A 12553-nucleotide genomic window follows, 5' to 3' on the forward strand; every position below is an offset into this window, starting at 1 on the left:
TTTTTTTACCTGTCTAAAATCCACCTGGAGGCTAGCAGTATCTAAACCTGGAGGCCAAATAAATTATTTTTTTAAAATAGGAAAACTACATCCCAAAAGGATTTTTTGTGTGAAATAATCTCTCCTCTCACTCTAAAGACAAAGCTTATAATCACTGTTTACGCAAAAGTGTCAGAACTTCCCCCCACCCCCCCATCTTAACACTAATTGAAAGGCCATAATTTATTGAATTGAAATGTGATTATCTTCCTATTAAATAAAGTAGTAAGCGTTTTTTGTCTGTCCCGAAGGATCTTGCGAACCGCTGAACCGATATTGGTCTCCTTTACAGTGAAGCTTCTTATAGGTAATGGGAAGGTTTTAAACTATTTTTGGAGAGGGTGTCTTCACCCCACTCCCCCCCAAAAATATTTTTTTATTCTTTTGAAACTCAAATTTAATATGGGATGAGGTCGACTTTTCCCCCTCCTAAATTAAGTGCTCCTAGAGGCTTCTAGGGGCGTAGCCGCTAGTATTATTTAAAGTAGTAAGCTTTTTTTGTCTGTAGCGAAGGATCTTGCTAATCACTGACCCGATATGGTTCTTCTTTACACTGAAGCTTCCTATAGGTCCTGAGTTGGTTTTAGGCTATTCTATTTTATAGATAAAGTTTGGGTATGGTGTAAGGCTATTTTCTGCCCTTATTTATCCTTTAGAATAGAGCTTCTAGATGCTAGGGGCGCAGCCGCTTGTATATATCAAAGAGCGAAGCTTTTTTATCATTATTAAAAGCGAGTTTTTCTATAATTAGGGTTGGTCAGTCTGTTCGTCCGGAACGGATAGCTCATTTCGTTAATCATGGCATGTTAGAGTTGTCCTCTCAATTTGAAACTTCCTTTCATAGTAAGGTACAATTTAGAAAGCGTAGCAACACTATATTCAATACCAGAATGTCTGTATGTCCATTTTAAACATGTCGTTTTTTTACTTTTTCAACAACAAATTTGTATGTGATGTTATTATCCGATTGATCTGATTTTTGGAATACTGATTCCTAGGACAACAAAGTACAATTCCATAAGTGAAGCATCTCTATAATCACCTCCTAAAAATGTATGTATGTCCTTAATTATTATCATAGAGAAAAAAATAAAAGAGAGTAATCGAAGCAACTAGAAGATGAAAATAGGCAGTGGGCCTAGAGGCCTACTTAGCGCTGTTGCCGCGCTAAAATTTATTGCTATTCCACTACTTTTCAAATGGGAGGATTAAAAATTATTTTAAAAATATTTTTTTACTTTTTACTATTTCCACATTTAGGGCAAGAATATTAGATTAGATATTTTCGTTTAAATGTTTTAATTAAAAATTACATAGAATTTTATTTTTATTTAAAAAAATTTGTTCATGAAAGATGAATCCTTCTATTTCTAAAAAGGGGGAAATTTTTTTCATAATGAACATTCAGCTGATTCTGACCGCCCACGGCTGTTTGCTAAATATCGCTTTTCTTTTTATTCACATTATTATTTATGATCGACTTACAAAAAGCCCTGGGCGGTTTTTGATTTTCGTCTGCTTCTAAATTTAGGGATGGAGAAGTAGTATTTTACCATGAAAAAGGGGTGAGTATTCATCCTCTTATCCTTTTTCCTTATGATTATTATCCTGTATTTCAGCAGTTTTTAACAAATTTACTTACAATTTTTTCGTCTTTTATATATTGATTAATGAGTTCTGACAATCTACAGGTGTTAAACTTCGTTTTTCAACTGTTTCAGAGCTTCACTTTTATGGATGTTGTCATTCTTGTTTTTTAATGTCTATTTTTGGGGCGTCCAAATAATTACTGTTTGGAGGGAACAGGGGGCATAACTTCATTTTCACACAATTGAAATGAGAGTGCGATCTAAATTTATGATCCAAGTATGTTAATGCAATTTTCAAACTTAATCTTATTAATATAAATATAGTTTTTAATTGAAATAACAGGGTTTAGAAGCTGTGGGTAAGCATCAGTGAAATCGTCATATTATAACTTTAGAATTAAGCTGGATATCTAAAAATGTTTCTTAACAGCCATTCTCCTTATTAAAATCTTTATTTTGCACACCTGCGGAATTTGAGGCTTGTGTGCGGCTGTCGATCACTTGAAATTACTATTCTTAGCCCAACATAAGAAAACTGTATATTCTTTGATAACAGCTGATTTAGTAAACAAAACTTCCTTTTAATGAAAAATTATCTATTTTTGCAAAAATCGTGTTATAATTTTTTTTTTAAAGTTAGACAGCTTAAAAAATAAAAATAAATTATTTTTATTTTACACCTTTTTTTATTTTGCTGCCTTAATAAGGAAATATTTAATATATTTGAATCGGCTTAATGCAATTTTTTTCTTTTTTTTATGATTATTCAATACGTATGAAAAAGTAACATTTAAAAATCTCGCCACAAGAAGATTTAACAAACAAAATATTGATTTTGAGTACAATTTGATTTTTAAGTTTTAGAAAAACTATAGAAATATTCATAGTTAAGTGTATGTTTACATTTTGAAAAAATTATTTTGCCCTGTTCTATTTAATTAGAACTTTTCAAAAAAACTTCATTTAATAAAAGATTAATATTTTTTAATGTTTTTTAAAACATATTACTTTAGATTGGTTAAAAGTTTATTTTTCTATGTGATTTAGGGGTTGCAATTTTTTTGCAAATTACGTTTTTTGGTTTTCATTCAAATAAGTTGCACAATTCTGGTTTTTACTGTATAAATTTATTAAATGACTTCAGAAAAACATATTATAATCCTTACATTTACCTTTTTTTCTAACAATCTATTTTTTAGGAGACTTTTTATATCGCTGACAAAAATGGCATTATTCTGCAAAAAAATATTTTTTTGTGCAAATTTAAAGATATGAAAGTATTTGATAAATGGTTAACTTTAATTTTTGTTTTAGCAAAATAGATTATTATTTCTTATAAGATGAAAATAAGGTATCGCAAATATTTGTTGCAATTTTAATGCGATTTTATTGCAAATAGGAAGACATAGGATTTTAGTTTTAACAGATTAAGATTCTGGACCCAAAATTACATAGGACTGAAGTTTTCGTTTGTTGATTGCTGAAAGTTAAAGTTTCTTGCTCTAGAATCGCTATGTGTATACTGTATAGAATTGAAAACCTCAAATATTTCTTGGAAAATTGAAGAAAAGTCTGGCTTGTGAAATAAAAAACGTATTACAAACTTGAATTGTACAATTGTCCAGTTTGGACAAAACTGAAATAATAAAAAGAAAATACATTGAAAATGCTTAAATCGTTATTTTTGTCCAAATATTTCTTTTACTAAATTCATATTTAAAATTTAACTTCAATTTTGTACATTGTTTTGCACATAATACAAATTTTATTCAATAGCCAGGCAGAATCTTCTACCTGGATTCTATTCTATACTTTATCTTCTTTGAGACAGATATACGGACATTCCCCAGTTATACAGTAGCTTCTACTACAGTCTAAAGAATAAAACATACCTCAATATCATTGATATAATCCGCCATAACCCTGAACAGTGGACTGAACAGGTGTGGTACAACTGTATGAGGTCCATATCCGACCATTAATCTTGTTGATTCACCTAAAAATATAGAACTCATAAAAGGGAGAAGTACCTTGTGCAATATTGCGTAAAATTTAGAGTAAGCTTCCAATCAAAAGCGATTTTTAATGCTTACTGTTCTTAATATTGAAAAAACACATAGTATAATTAAACGCATATTAATAACAGTTAGACTTAATAATCGCATTTGATTGAAAGCTTACTCACAATCTTATGCCATATTGCACAAGGTACTTCTCCCTATGTATTAATCGGTGCAGTGAAAATAATAGTAATAGCCTTATTGAGGATCAAAGTACTCTGTTGAGCAACTGTTATTTAAAACAAAATTTAAAATTAGGGGAAGAGGTAGATGTTTGTTTGTTGATTACTTTAGGTCAAGTTAGATTAGGTTATATTAGGTACCGGGTAGTCGTGCAGGGTTAGGGCCCACAGAATGGTTTGATTTATCATAGTAAATAACTATGGATTATCTATCTATCCAAGGATGGTAATTACAAGCAGTTTAATATGTTAGATTGTCCATACTATGCCCAATCCTTATACTAAAGTAACAGGATGTTTGTTTGTCTGTGTGTCTGTGTATCTGTGTGTCTGTACCGAAGGATCTCGCTAACCGCTGAACCGATCGGGTTCTCCTTAGCAGGGTAGATTCTCATCAGAGGTCCTGGGAAGGTTTATAACTATTTTGGGGGAAATATCCCTGCCGCATAGTGTCGCTAGCGTATGAATGTCTCTACATAGCGTAGTGGCGCTGCGTAGAGACATGAATTTAACAGCTGATTGACCATAGACAAATAATTTCTCAAATTAGATATTTAAAATATAAAAAAAAAACATTTAAATGCCACTAGAGGCCTCTAGGGGCGTAGCCGCTAGTATAAAAATATTGTATCATAGATAGATAATTATAGAATGTTAGATAAATACTTAAAGAATATTTACCATCCAAGGATGATAATTACAAGCAGTGTAATATGTTAGAGTACCCATACTATGACATTGACCAATATAGAAGTATTTTATCATAGATAAATAAGTGTAGAACGTTTACTTATTATATAATGATAACTATAGAGTATTTACCTATTTAAGGATGATAATTACAAGCTGTATAATATGTTAGAGTGCCCATACTATGACCAATATAGAAGTATTTTATCATAGATAAATAACTATAGAACGTTTACTTATCATATAATAAGTATAGAACGTTTAATTAACATAGATAAATAATTATAGAATATTTACCTATCCAAGGATGATAATTACAAGCTGTGTAATATGTTAGAGTACCCATACTATGACATTGACCAATATAGAAGTATTTTATCATAGAAAACTAATTGTAGAACGTTCAATTAACATAGCTAAATAATTAAATAATATTTACCTATCCAAGGATGATAATTACAAGCTGTGTAATATGTTAGAGTACCCATACTATGACCAATATAGATGTATTTTATCATAGATAAATAAGTATAGAACGTTTAATTAACATAGATATAAATAATTATAGAATGTTTACCTATCCAAGGATGATAATTACAAGCAGTGTAATATGTTAGAGTGCCCATACTATGCCCAATATAGAAGTATTTTATCATAGATAAATAAGTATATAAAGTTTAATGAACATAGATAAACAATTATAGAATATTTACCTATCCAAGGATGATAATTACAAGCAGTGTAATATGTTAGAGTGCCCATACTATGCCCAATATAGAAGTATTTTATCATAGATAAATAATTATAGAATATTTACCTATCCAAGGATGATAATTACAAGCTGTGTAATATGTTAGAGTGCCCATACTATGACCAATATAGAAGTATTTTATCATAGATAAATAAGTATATAAAGTTTAATGAACATAGATAAACAATTATAGAATATTTACCTATCCAAGGATGATAATTACAAGCTGTGTAATATGTCAGAGTGCCCATACTATGCCCAATATAGAAGAATTGTTTTTGCCCTGTCACTTTTTGCATATGTGATAACATCTTCGGTAAATCATACCTAAAATTTAAATAAATATTCATCAGCATAAGTTGAAAAAATCATTTTTTTTGTTTATTAAATCAAAATTAGGTACTTCAATGTAATTCAAATATCAACATGAAGTGAAAAGCTTAATTCATTCCATAAACAAATAGAATAAAGGTCTTATCGCTTTGGTCAATGAGAGTTAAATTAGGATTATTAGAGCACTATGAGTAGTAATTACTCTACTATTAGAAGACTCGAGCTCATTTATAGACGTTTATTTCCCATATAGATCTGTCATGGATCTTGAAGCAATAAATCAAGCCGTTTTATAAAAAAAACAGTCAAAAATATTTCATAAGGTAAAAAATATAAAAAGTTGTCGCTCATATATGTAGGTATAGTATAAGCACTTTGAGGTAAGACTTCAAATAATTCAATACTTTGCCATTTCATCCCAGCTGAAGGTCCAATAATCCTTCTTGGATAATGTATCATTGACATGGCCTCTGCTGTACGTGTTTCCTCTGTAGTTACCCATCCACACATCATACCCAGCATCTGATAGCTCATAGGCCAAGGCATGTCCTGAAAAAAAAAATTCTTACTAACTTGCAAGAGTATTGTTGATGGGCATCTTCCCTTTGCAATGGGATGCACACTGTAGGATATCAGGTTAAGTAACATTCAACAGACCAACTACCATTTGATTGCATGACCTTTATCTGTAAGTCCTAACAGTGCAGGGTAATGAGTAGAGCTAAAGCACACCCCCCCCCCATCTCTTGGGCAAGACATAGCAACAGTATATATTTTTAAAGTCTCTGATCCAGATTCAAACCAGACATCTCTCTAATAGCAAGAAGGCATGCTATCATTTAAACTAATGCCACGGGTAAAAAGATAGTGGAGATATTGTAGCTTATTAACATTAGTATTGCCATGTCTCTTTCTAAAATTCAGTATACCTGGACCCATGAGTACATAGTCAGCAGAAGATGCCAGAAGTCCATGTTGCAGAAAGACCACAGGTCTCTTCTTTCCATAGTCAACATCATTTCTACATAAATTCATACAGTAATCCATATATAACAATAACAGGATGTATGTCTGCCTCTATGTGTGTCAGTCTGTAGTAAAGGATCTTGCTAACTACTGAACTTTACTGTGAAGCCTTATATATGCCAAGGGAAGGTTTATAACTATTATGAGTGAGGTTACTCCACCCTTCCAAGAGAAATTGCCCATATAGAAATGCCATTCCTTATAAAGCAAATTTAATTGGAGGGTAACATTTCCCCCTTCCCTTAAGTGCCGCTAGAGACTTCAATATAAACTTGCACAAATAAAAATCATTTAAAAGGCAAGAATTGCATGTGGCGGAGTACAGAACAAATATTCAGCAAAACAAACTATTGCGTTTTACCTTGAACAGGGAATTCTGTGAACTTTGAGAATATAGCCATCATCAGTGACCAGGGTGTGTGTTTCTGATGGATACCCAGCTTCTGAAAATATAAACAGGGTTGTAAAAATAAGATCTTAACCACTAAATATCGGATCCTCAGTGCGTCCTAAATAGTTGGGAGAAGGTTTGGTTGGTTACCCCCCGCCCCCCCCCCCCCCCCCCTGATAGATTAGGGTTAAACATAAAGGTACAATAATTTCCTGATCTATTTGTTCATATTTATAACTAACTATAAGTGTAAATGTTTGAATTAGTGACAAAGCCCCTAGCCTCTAGGAGCTATCTATTCGAAGAATCATGGCTAATAAAATAGCTTAAAACCATTTTAAAAAGATTTAAATCAGAAAATAGAATGACCTATAATCATTACAGGAACTATATGAAGGTTACCTATAAAAGAAATATGATAGGATACTTGCGTGACAAAAATGGTATTTATCAAAGATGAATAAATATAAGTCACTATTGTACCCTTTTTTCTACAATCAGGAATTATATTTAAATAAGATATTAATATACCATTTTTAATGATAGATTATATATAATATATACCTGCTATAATTTGATCTGTAGGTTTGTTGACGTTGATGGTAGATTTGGGATAATGATCATTTTTATCAAATTCTTCGTATCCCTTGATGGTCATCTCGTACATGTACCGGCGAATCTTTTGCACCTCATTTTCTAAAAAAAACAAGGATGATAATATCCAAAAAAGCGAAGCACAGAAACGGTAGGACAAACGGACATTAACACTTGTATAGTGTCAGAACTAAATAATCAGAATATAAATGTATAAGAGTCGAAGCAAAATTGTAAGTAAATTTGTTAAAAAACTGCTTAATACAGAATAATGTTTATAGACATACTTACATTTTTAGGACTTGATTATAGAGTTGCTTCGCTTTTAATATTGTACTTTGTTGTCCCAGGAATCAAAGTACCAAAAATCAGTTCTATCAAATAATTAGATCACATAAAAATTTGTTGTTAAAAAAGTAGAAAAATCAATATGTTTAAAATGGACGTACGTACATACTGATAATGTTTATAGAGTTGCTACGCTTTCTAAAACGTACCGAACTACTACAGGAATCACCATGCAAAGTTTGAAATTGATAGGAAAATTCTAACTTGCCTAAGTTAACGAAAAAAGCTATCCGTCTCGGACTGGCGGACGTACGTACCGACCCTACTTATAGAAAAGCTTCGCTTTGAAAAAATATTGTACGGCTCAGGGAGGGAGGGGACATTGAGCCATTTATTTCACTAGTCGCCAAAGTTTTGTAATAATGTTTATTATTCGTTGGCTTAACAACTTTGGGGACTTTTGTTGGATTTTGATTTGTTGGTTCATTAAGTTGAGTGTACAAACGTTTCAACCTCTAATTGTAAGGGGTAATTTTGTAATTATAACCAAAATTACACCATCTGTAGATTACAACTAGTGGTTGAAACGTTGGAACACTCAACTTTATGAACCAAACAATCAAAATTCAAAGTCCCCAAAAGTTGTTGAGCAACAATAAAGACGTTGTTTCTAAAAATCAAACAGTTACAATACAGTATCTACCCCGTTCTTCTTTTAAAATTTCCATTGTATTATTTAATTCTAAGTTTTGTTAGCCCGGAGAGGCTGAAGGCTCGGTAAAACAATCTGATATAAATTTTCAGATTTTTATTTTTTTAATCGTAAAGTCCCGGGATAACAAAACTGGCATTAATTTTATGATTTTTATTTCAATTTTCTATAATACGATGCTATAAATAAATTTTTAGTATAGTTCCAGTTCCAATCCAGCGGATATCAATCGGTTTCAACGTCATGCTGGAAAATATTTTCTCGTATTCATTCGAATCCGGTGGATAGGAACCGGTTCTCATCCATACGAAAAAACTATGTATAGCATCGTATTATATCCAGCTTTCTACGAATATAAAAATGTGCAATTATAAGATTAAAACTAGTTTTTAGCCCCTTCGGCACCTCGGGGCCAAAAAAACTAGTTTTAATCTTATAATTGTACATTCTATATCCGCGGAAAGCCGTTTATAATACGATGCGAGAAATAATTATACCTGAGTATTCGAAATCAGCATTGATTAAAATACTTCCAAATAACGTCAATATGAAAAGGCAACAACTAGTTCTCAATAATGTTATCATTGTATCACTAAGAGTCAAGAAATGACTAATTTTGATAATTGTTATGATATCTTATCATGTTATATCATCAATTTTTATTATAGCGCAGCTTCTCTATACATAAATTGGGTATAATTGTATGTCCGTCCGACCAAACGAGGTTTAAACTTACGTTGATTGACTAATATTAAACGACGATTCCAGCCAAAATTGTAACATACTGATTTTTTCTAACATTGTGTACGTTTGCTCTAGATGTTACACTTATGGATGTGATTATTCTTGTTAATACAAGTTTGATAACAATAACTATAAATGATAAATAAAGAGTTAAGGCAATCGATGTATAATTACATGAACATTGCTCCAGATTTTCGCTTACTCTAATAAAATGTTACTTTCAGCTGGCTGAAATAACGATATCCCCCATCAACCCTATTTTACACAATTCCCGCCATTTTCACTGGAGAAACATACTGACCAATTAAGAAGGTGTATATTAGCAACCTAAATTGAAGACATAATTTCCTCTGTCATAATATCCACCTTTTTTATATCAAATGTTAAGGCCAAATAAATACAAGATTATATTTGTTGTCTTCTAGTGCTCCATAAAGATTGTAGGAGTTTTCCCTAAAAATGCCTTATTAAGCACAGAAGCTCCACTCTTAATTATATCACTAAATAAGGAGTTAGTTTTATTTAGTTGTTTATTATTTACTTTGGGTGTTTGGCCCTTCCCTCGAGGCACGGGTTGAGGCAATCAATCAGTATTTAATTATTCTAAAAAGAACCTTCTCTCAAATTCATTCTAAAGGGTCTTATTAAGGGATAAGACAATGGACAATAAATCGATATACATGAATTATTGAATGAAAAGGTCGGACACTGCTAGTTTGCAACCAACCACTCAAAATTTAATAAATCAAGTTCCCAAAGTTTAGTATTAATTTTCTTTGATCTCCTCTACCTTTAAATCAGTGCAAATTTGAAGACAATATAAAAGTTTACAAACAAATATTTGTATATTGCATGCTATTTTATATGTAAACATTTCGTGGTAAAATATAATTCTTTGGTTTTGTGAAGTTTAACATTTTTTCTATACAAACATAGTCAAATGTAACCGAAATATAACAGAGATCTTTGGGATAAGACAATAGACAATACATTGATATACTTCTTCAATGCTTATAAACAAAATCACCCTTCAGTTTCTTAATATTTTTGTTGGCAATTCTAGTTTAGAAACCACCTATCAAAATGGAAGTACCTAAAGTTTTTAGCGAACAAATAGACTTACGTGGTTATAAAACTTAAGACACCAGTGCAATGTACAGCGCCCCCCTCCCCTCTCTTAAGTTTACCGAAGGATTAAGACAAAAAAAAATGTTTAGTTAAATAGTGTGGACATTGGACAAAGTCATGCAGTTTCTACCACTTAATTTAGATTTAATTAAAGTCCCCAAAGTTTTTAAACAATCAGAATAAATATTTATGCAAAGCTTAGGTTCATCAAACTTAGAAAGCGCAATTTGATACAGTGCTTTAGATTTTAAGAAGATTTAGTTTGTATTATTAAAAATTTTCTGTACATATATACTATATATTATCATACGTATGTATCTGAATTATAGAAGAGCTTCGCTCATAATAACATGACTAAAACTATAAAAAAGGTTTCTATGACTACAAGCTTAGAGAAAGTTTAAAAATTGAATTAGTCATAGTAATATTTTTGCAAAAGGTTGAAATACAGTTTATATATCATAATGTTTATTGTTGTAAATTTACTGGTTTAATGTTTTTAAATGTGAGCATTTGAAGAGAAATGGGATGCTCATTTTCATTAAGTTGCTGTAGTTGAAAAGTTTTACATAATATGCAAAAGACACTGTATGTTATATAAATATTTCACAGTGATGTTTTATTAAATACATAATAAGATATATAAGTTGGAATGAATTTTAATGTTAGAGGGAGATTTGAAATCTGCATCAAATTTTAAGGAATTTTTATAAAATTCGTTTTTTGTATAATTCTTTATCTAAAAGCGGAAATACAATTTAAGTTAATTAATTTTGACATCTGTGATCGGTGGATTTAAAACTATCTGCGCTCTGATTGGAGAAGCTTAAGTGTTGTACATCTTTCAACCAATTAGAGCGCGGGTAGTTTCCAATCCACCTATCCTATTGGTCAAAATTTATGTGCTTAAATTGTAATTCCGCTTTTAGATAAAGAATTATACAAAAAATTAATTTTATAAAAAAAAATTTAAAATTTGGTGCAGATTTCAAATCTCCCTCTAACATTAAAATTCTTTCCAACTTATATATCTTATTATGTATTTAATAAAACATCAAGTTGGTGCTTTCCCTCAAAGTGCCTATCAAACCTTGACCCCCCTAACCCATTTCTCACCCCGACTAGGCACTAACAGTGATACCACCACCGCACAGTGGGCCAGAATTGGCCAAAACGGTTCAAAATTCAATAACTCAAAAACTATTGGTTTTAGAGAAAAAATTGTAAAACATGAAATGTCTATCTATGCAAAAACTAAAAATTTGCTTATTTGTGTATACTCAGTTTTGGGGGAATTTTCGCGGATTTTTTTTTCAATTACTACTAAACTTCATTTTACAGTTTCAACATCAAAAGAACAATTTCATATTTTTAAATTTTAGGCAACTTTGCTTTTATGTACAATTAACCTCTGACCACTCCCTCATGTGGTTTTGGTGTATTTTTCGCGGATTTTTTTAAAATTACCACCAAACTTCATTTTACAGTTTCAAAACCAAAAGAACAATTTCATATTTTTAAATTTTAAGCAACTTTGCTTTTATGTACAATTAACCTCTGACCACTCCTTCATGTGGTTTTGGTGTATTTTTCGCGGATTTTTCTTTTAAATTACTACCAAACTTCATTTTACAGTTTCAACACAAAAAGAACAATTTCATATTTTTAAATTTTAAGCAACTTTACTCTCATGTACAATTCACCTCTAACCACTCCTTCATGTGGTTTTGGTGTATTTTTCGCGGGTTTTTTTAACCTACAGAACTTCATTTCACAATTATTGGTTGAAACGTTTGAACACTCAACTCAATGAAACAACTAATCAAAATTAACTAAAGCCCCCTAAAGTTGAAAAGCCAAGGAATTAGAAAACATTTTTATAAAACTTTGGGGACTTTTGTATTAAACACATTGTCCCCTCTCACTCTCTCTGGAAAAAGCAGTATAGTAGTTTGGGAGGGAGGGGGCATTGGGCTGTTTATTACTTTAGTCCCCAAAGTCTTATAATAACTTTTTCTTATTCATT

General features: G+C 31.1%; 1 protein-coding gene across 1 annotated transcript in view; it reads right to left on the reverse strand.

Annotated features, from left to right (window-relative positions):
- LOC145329368 (gastric triacylglycerol lipase-like) overlaps window positions 1–9316 on the reverse strand; it is a 15873-nt gene extending 6557 nt beyond the window's left edge. The window contains exons 1-7 of the mRNA XM_080173452.1: window positions 9153–9316; window positions 7626–7757; window positions 7032–7113; window positions 6574–6665; window positions 6049–6193; window positions 5514–5638; window positions 3521–3624 (exon numbers count right to left, since the gene is read on the reverse strand). Coding sequence (XP_080029578.1) covers window positions 3521–3624; window positions 5514–5638; window positions 6049–6193; window positions 6574–6665; window positions 7032–7113; window positions 7626–7757; window positions 9153–9240 — 768 coding nt within the window. The 5' untranslated portion in view covers window positions 9241–9316. The remainder of the gene's footprint in view (window positions 1–3520; window positions 3625–5513; window positions 5639–6048; window positions 6194–6573; window positions 6666–7031; window positions 7114–7625; window positions 7758–9152) is intronic.
- Between the last annotated feature and the right edge of the window lie 3237 nt (window positions 9317–12553).

Source organism: Acartia tonsa, chromosome 10 (genome assembly GCF_053477335.1).
Source record: "Acartia tonsa isolate MP-2025a chromosome 10, ASM5347733v1, whole genome shotgun sequence".
Lineage (NCBI taxonomy): Eukaryota > Metazoa > Arthropoda > Copepoda > Calanoida > Acartiidae > Acartia > Acartia tonsa.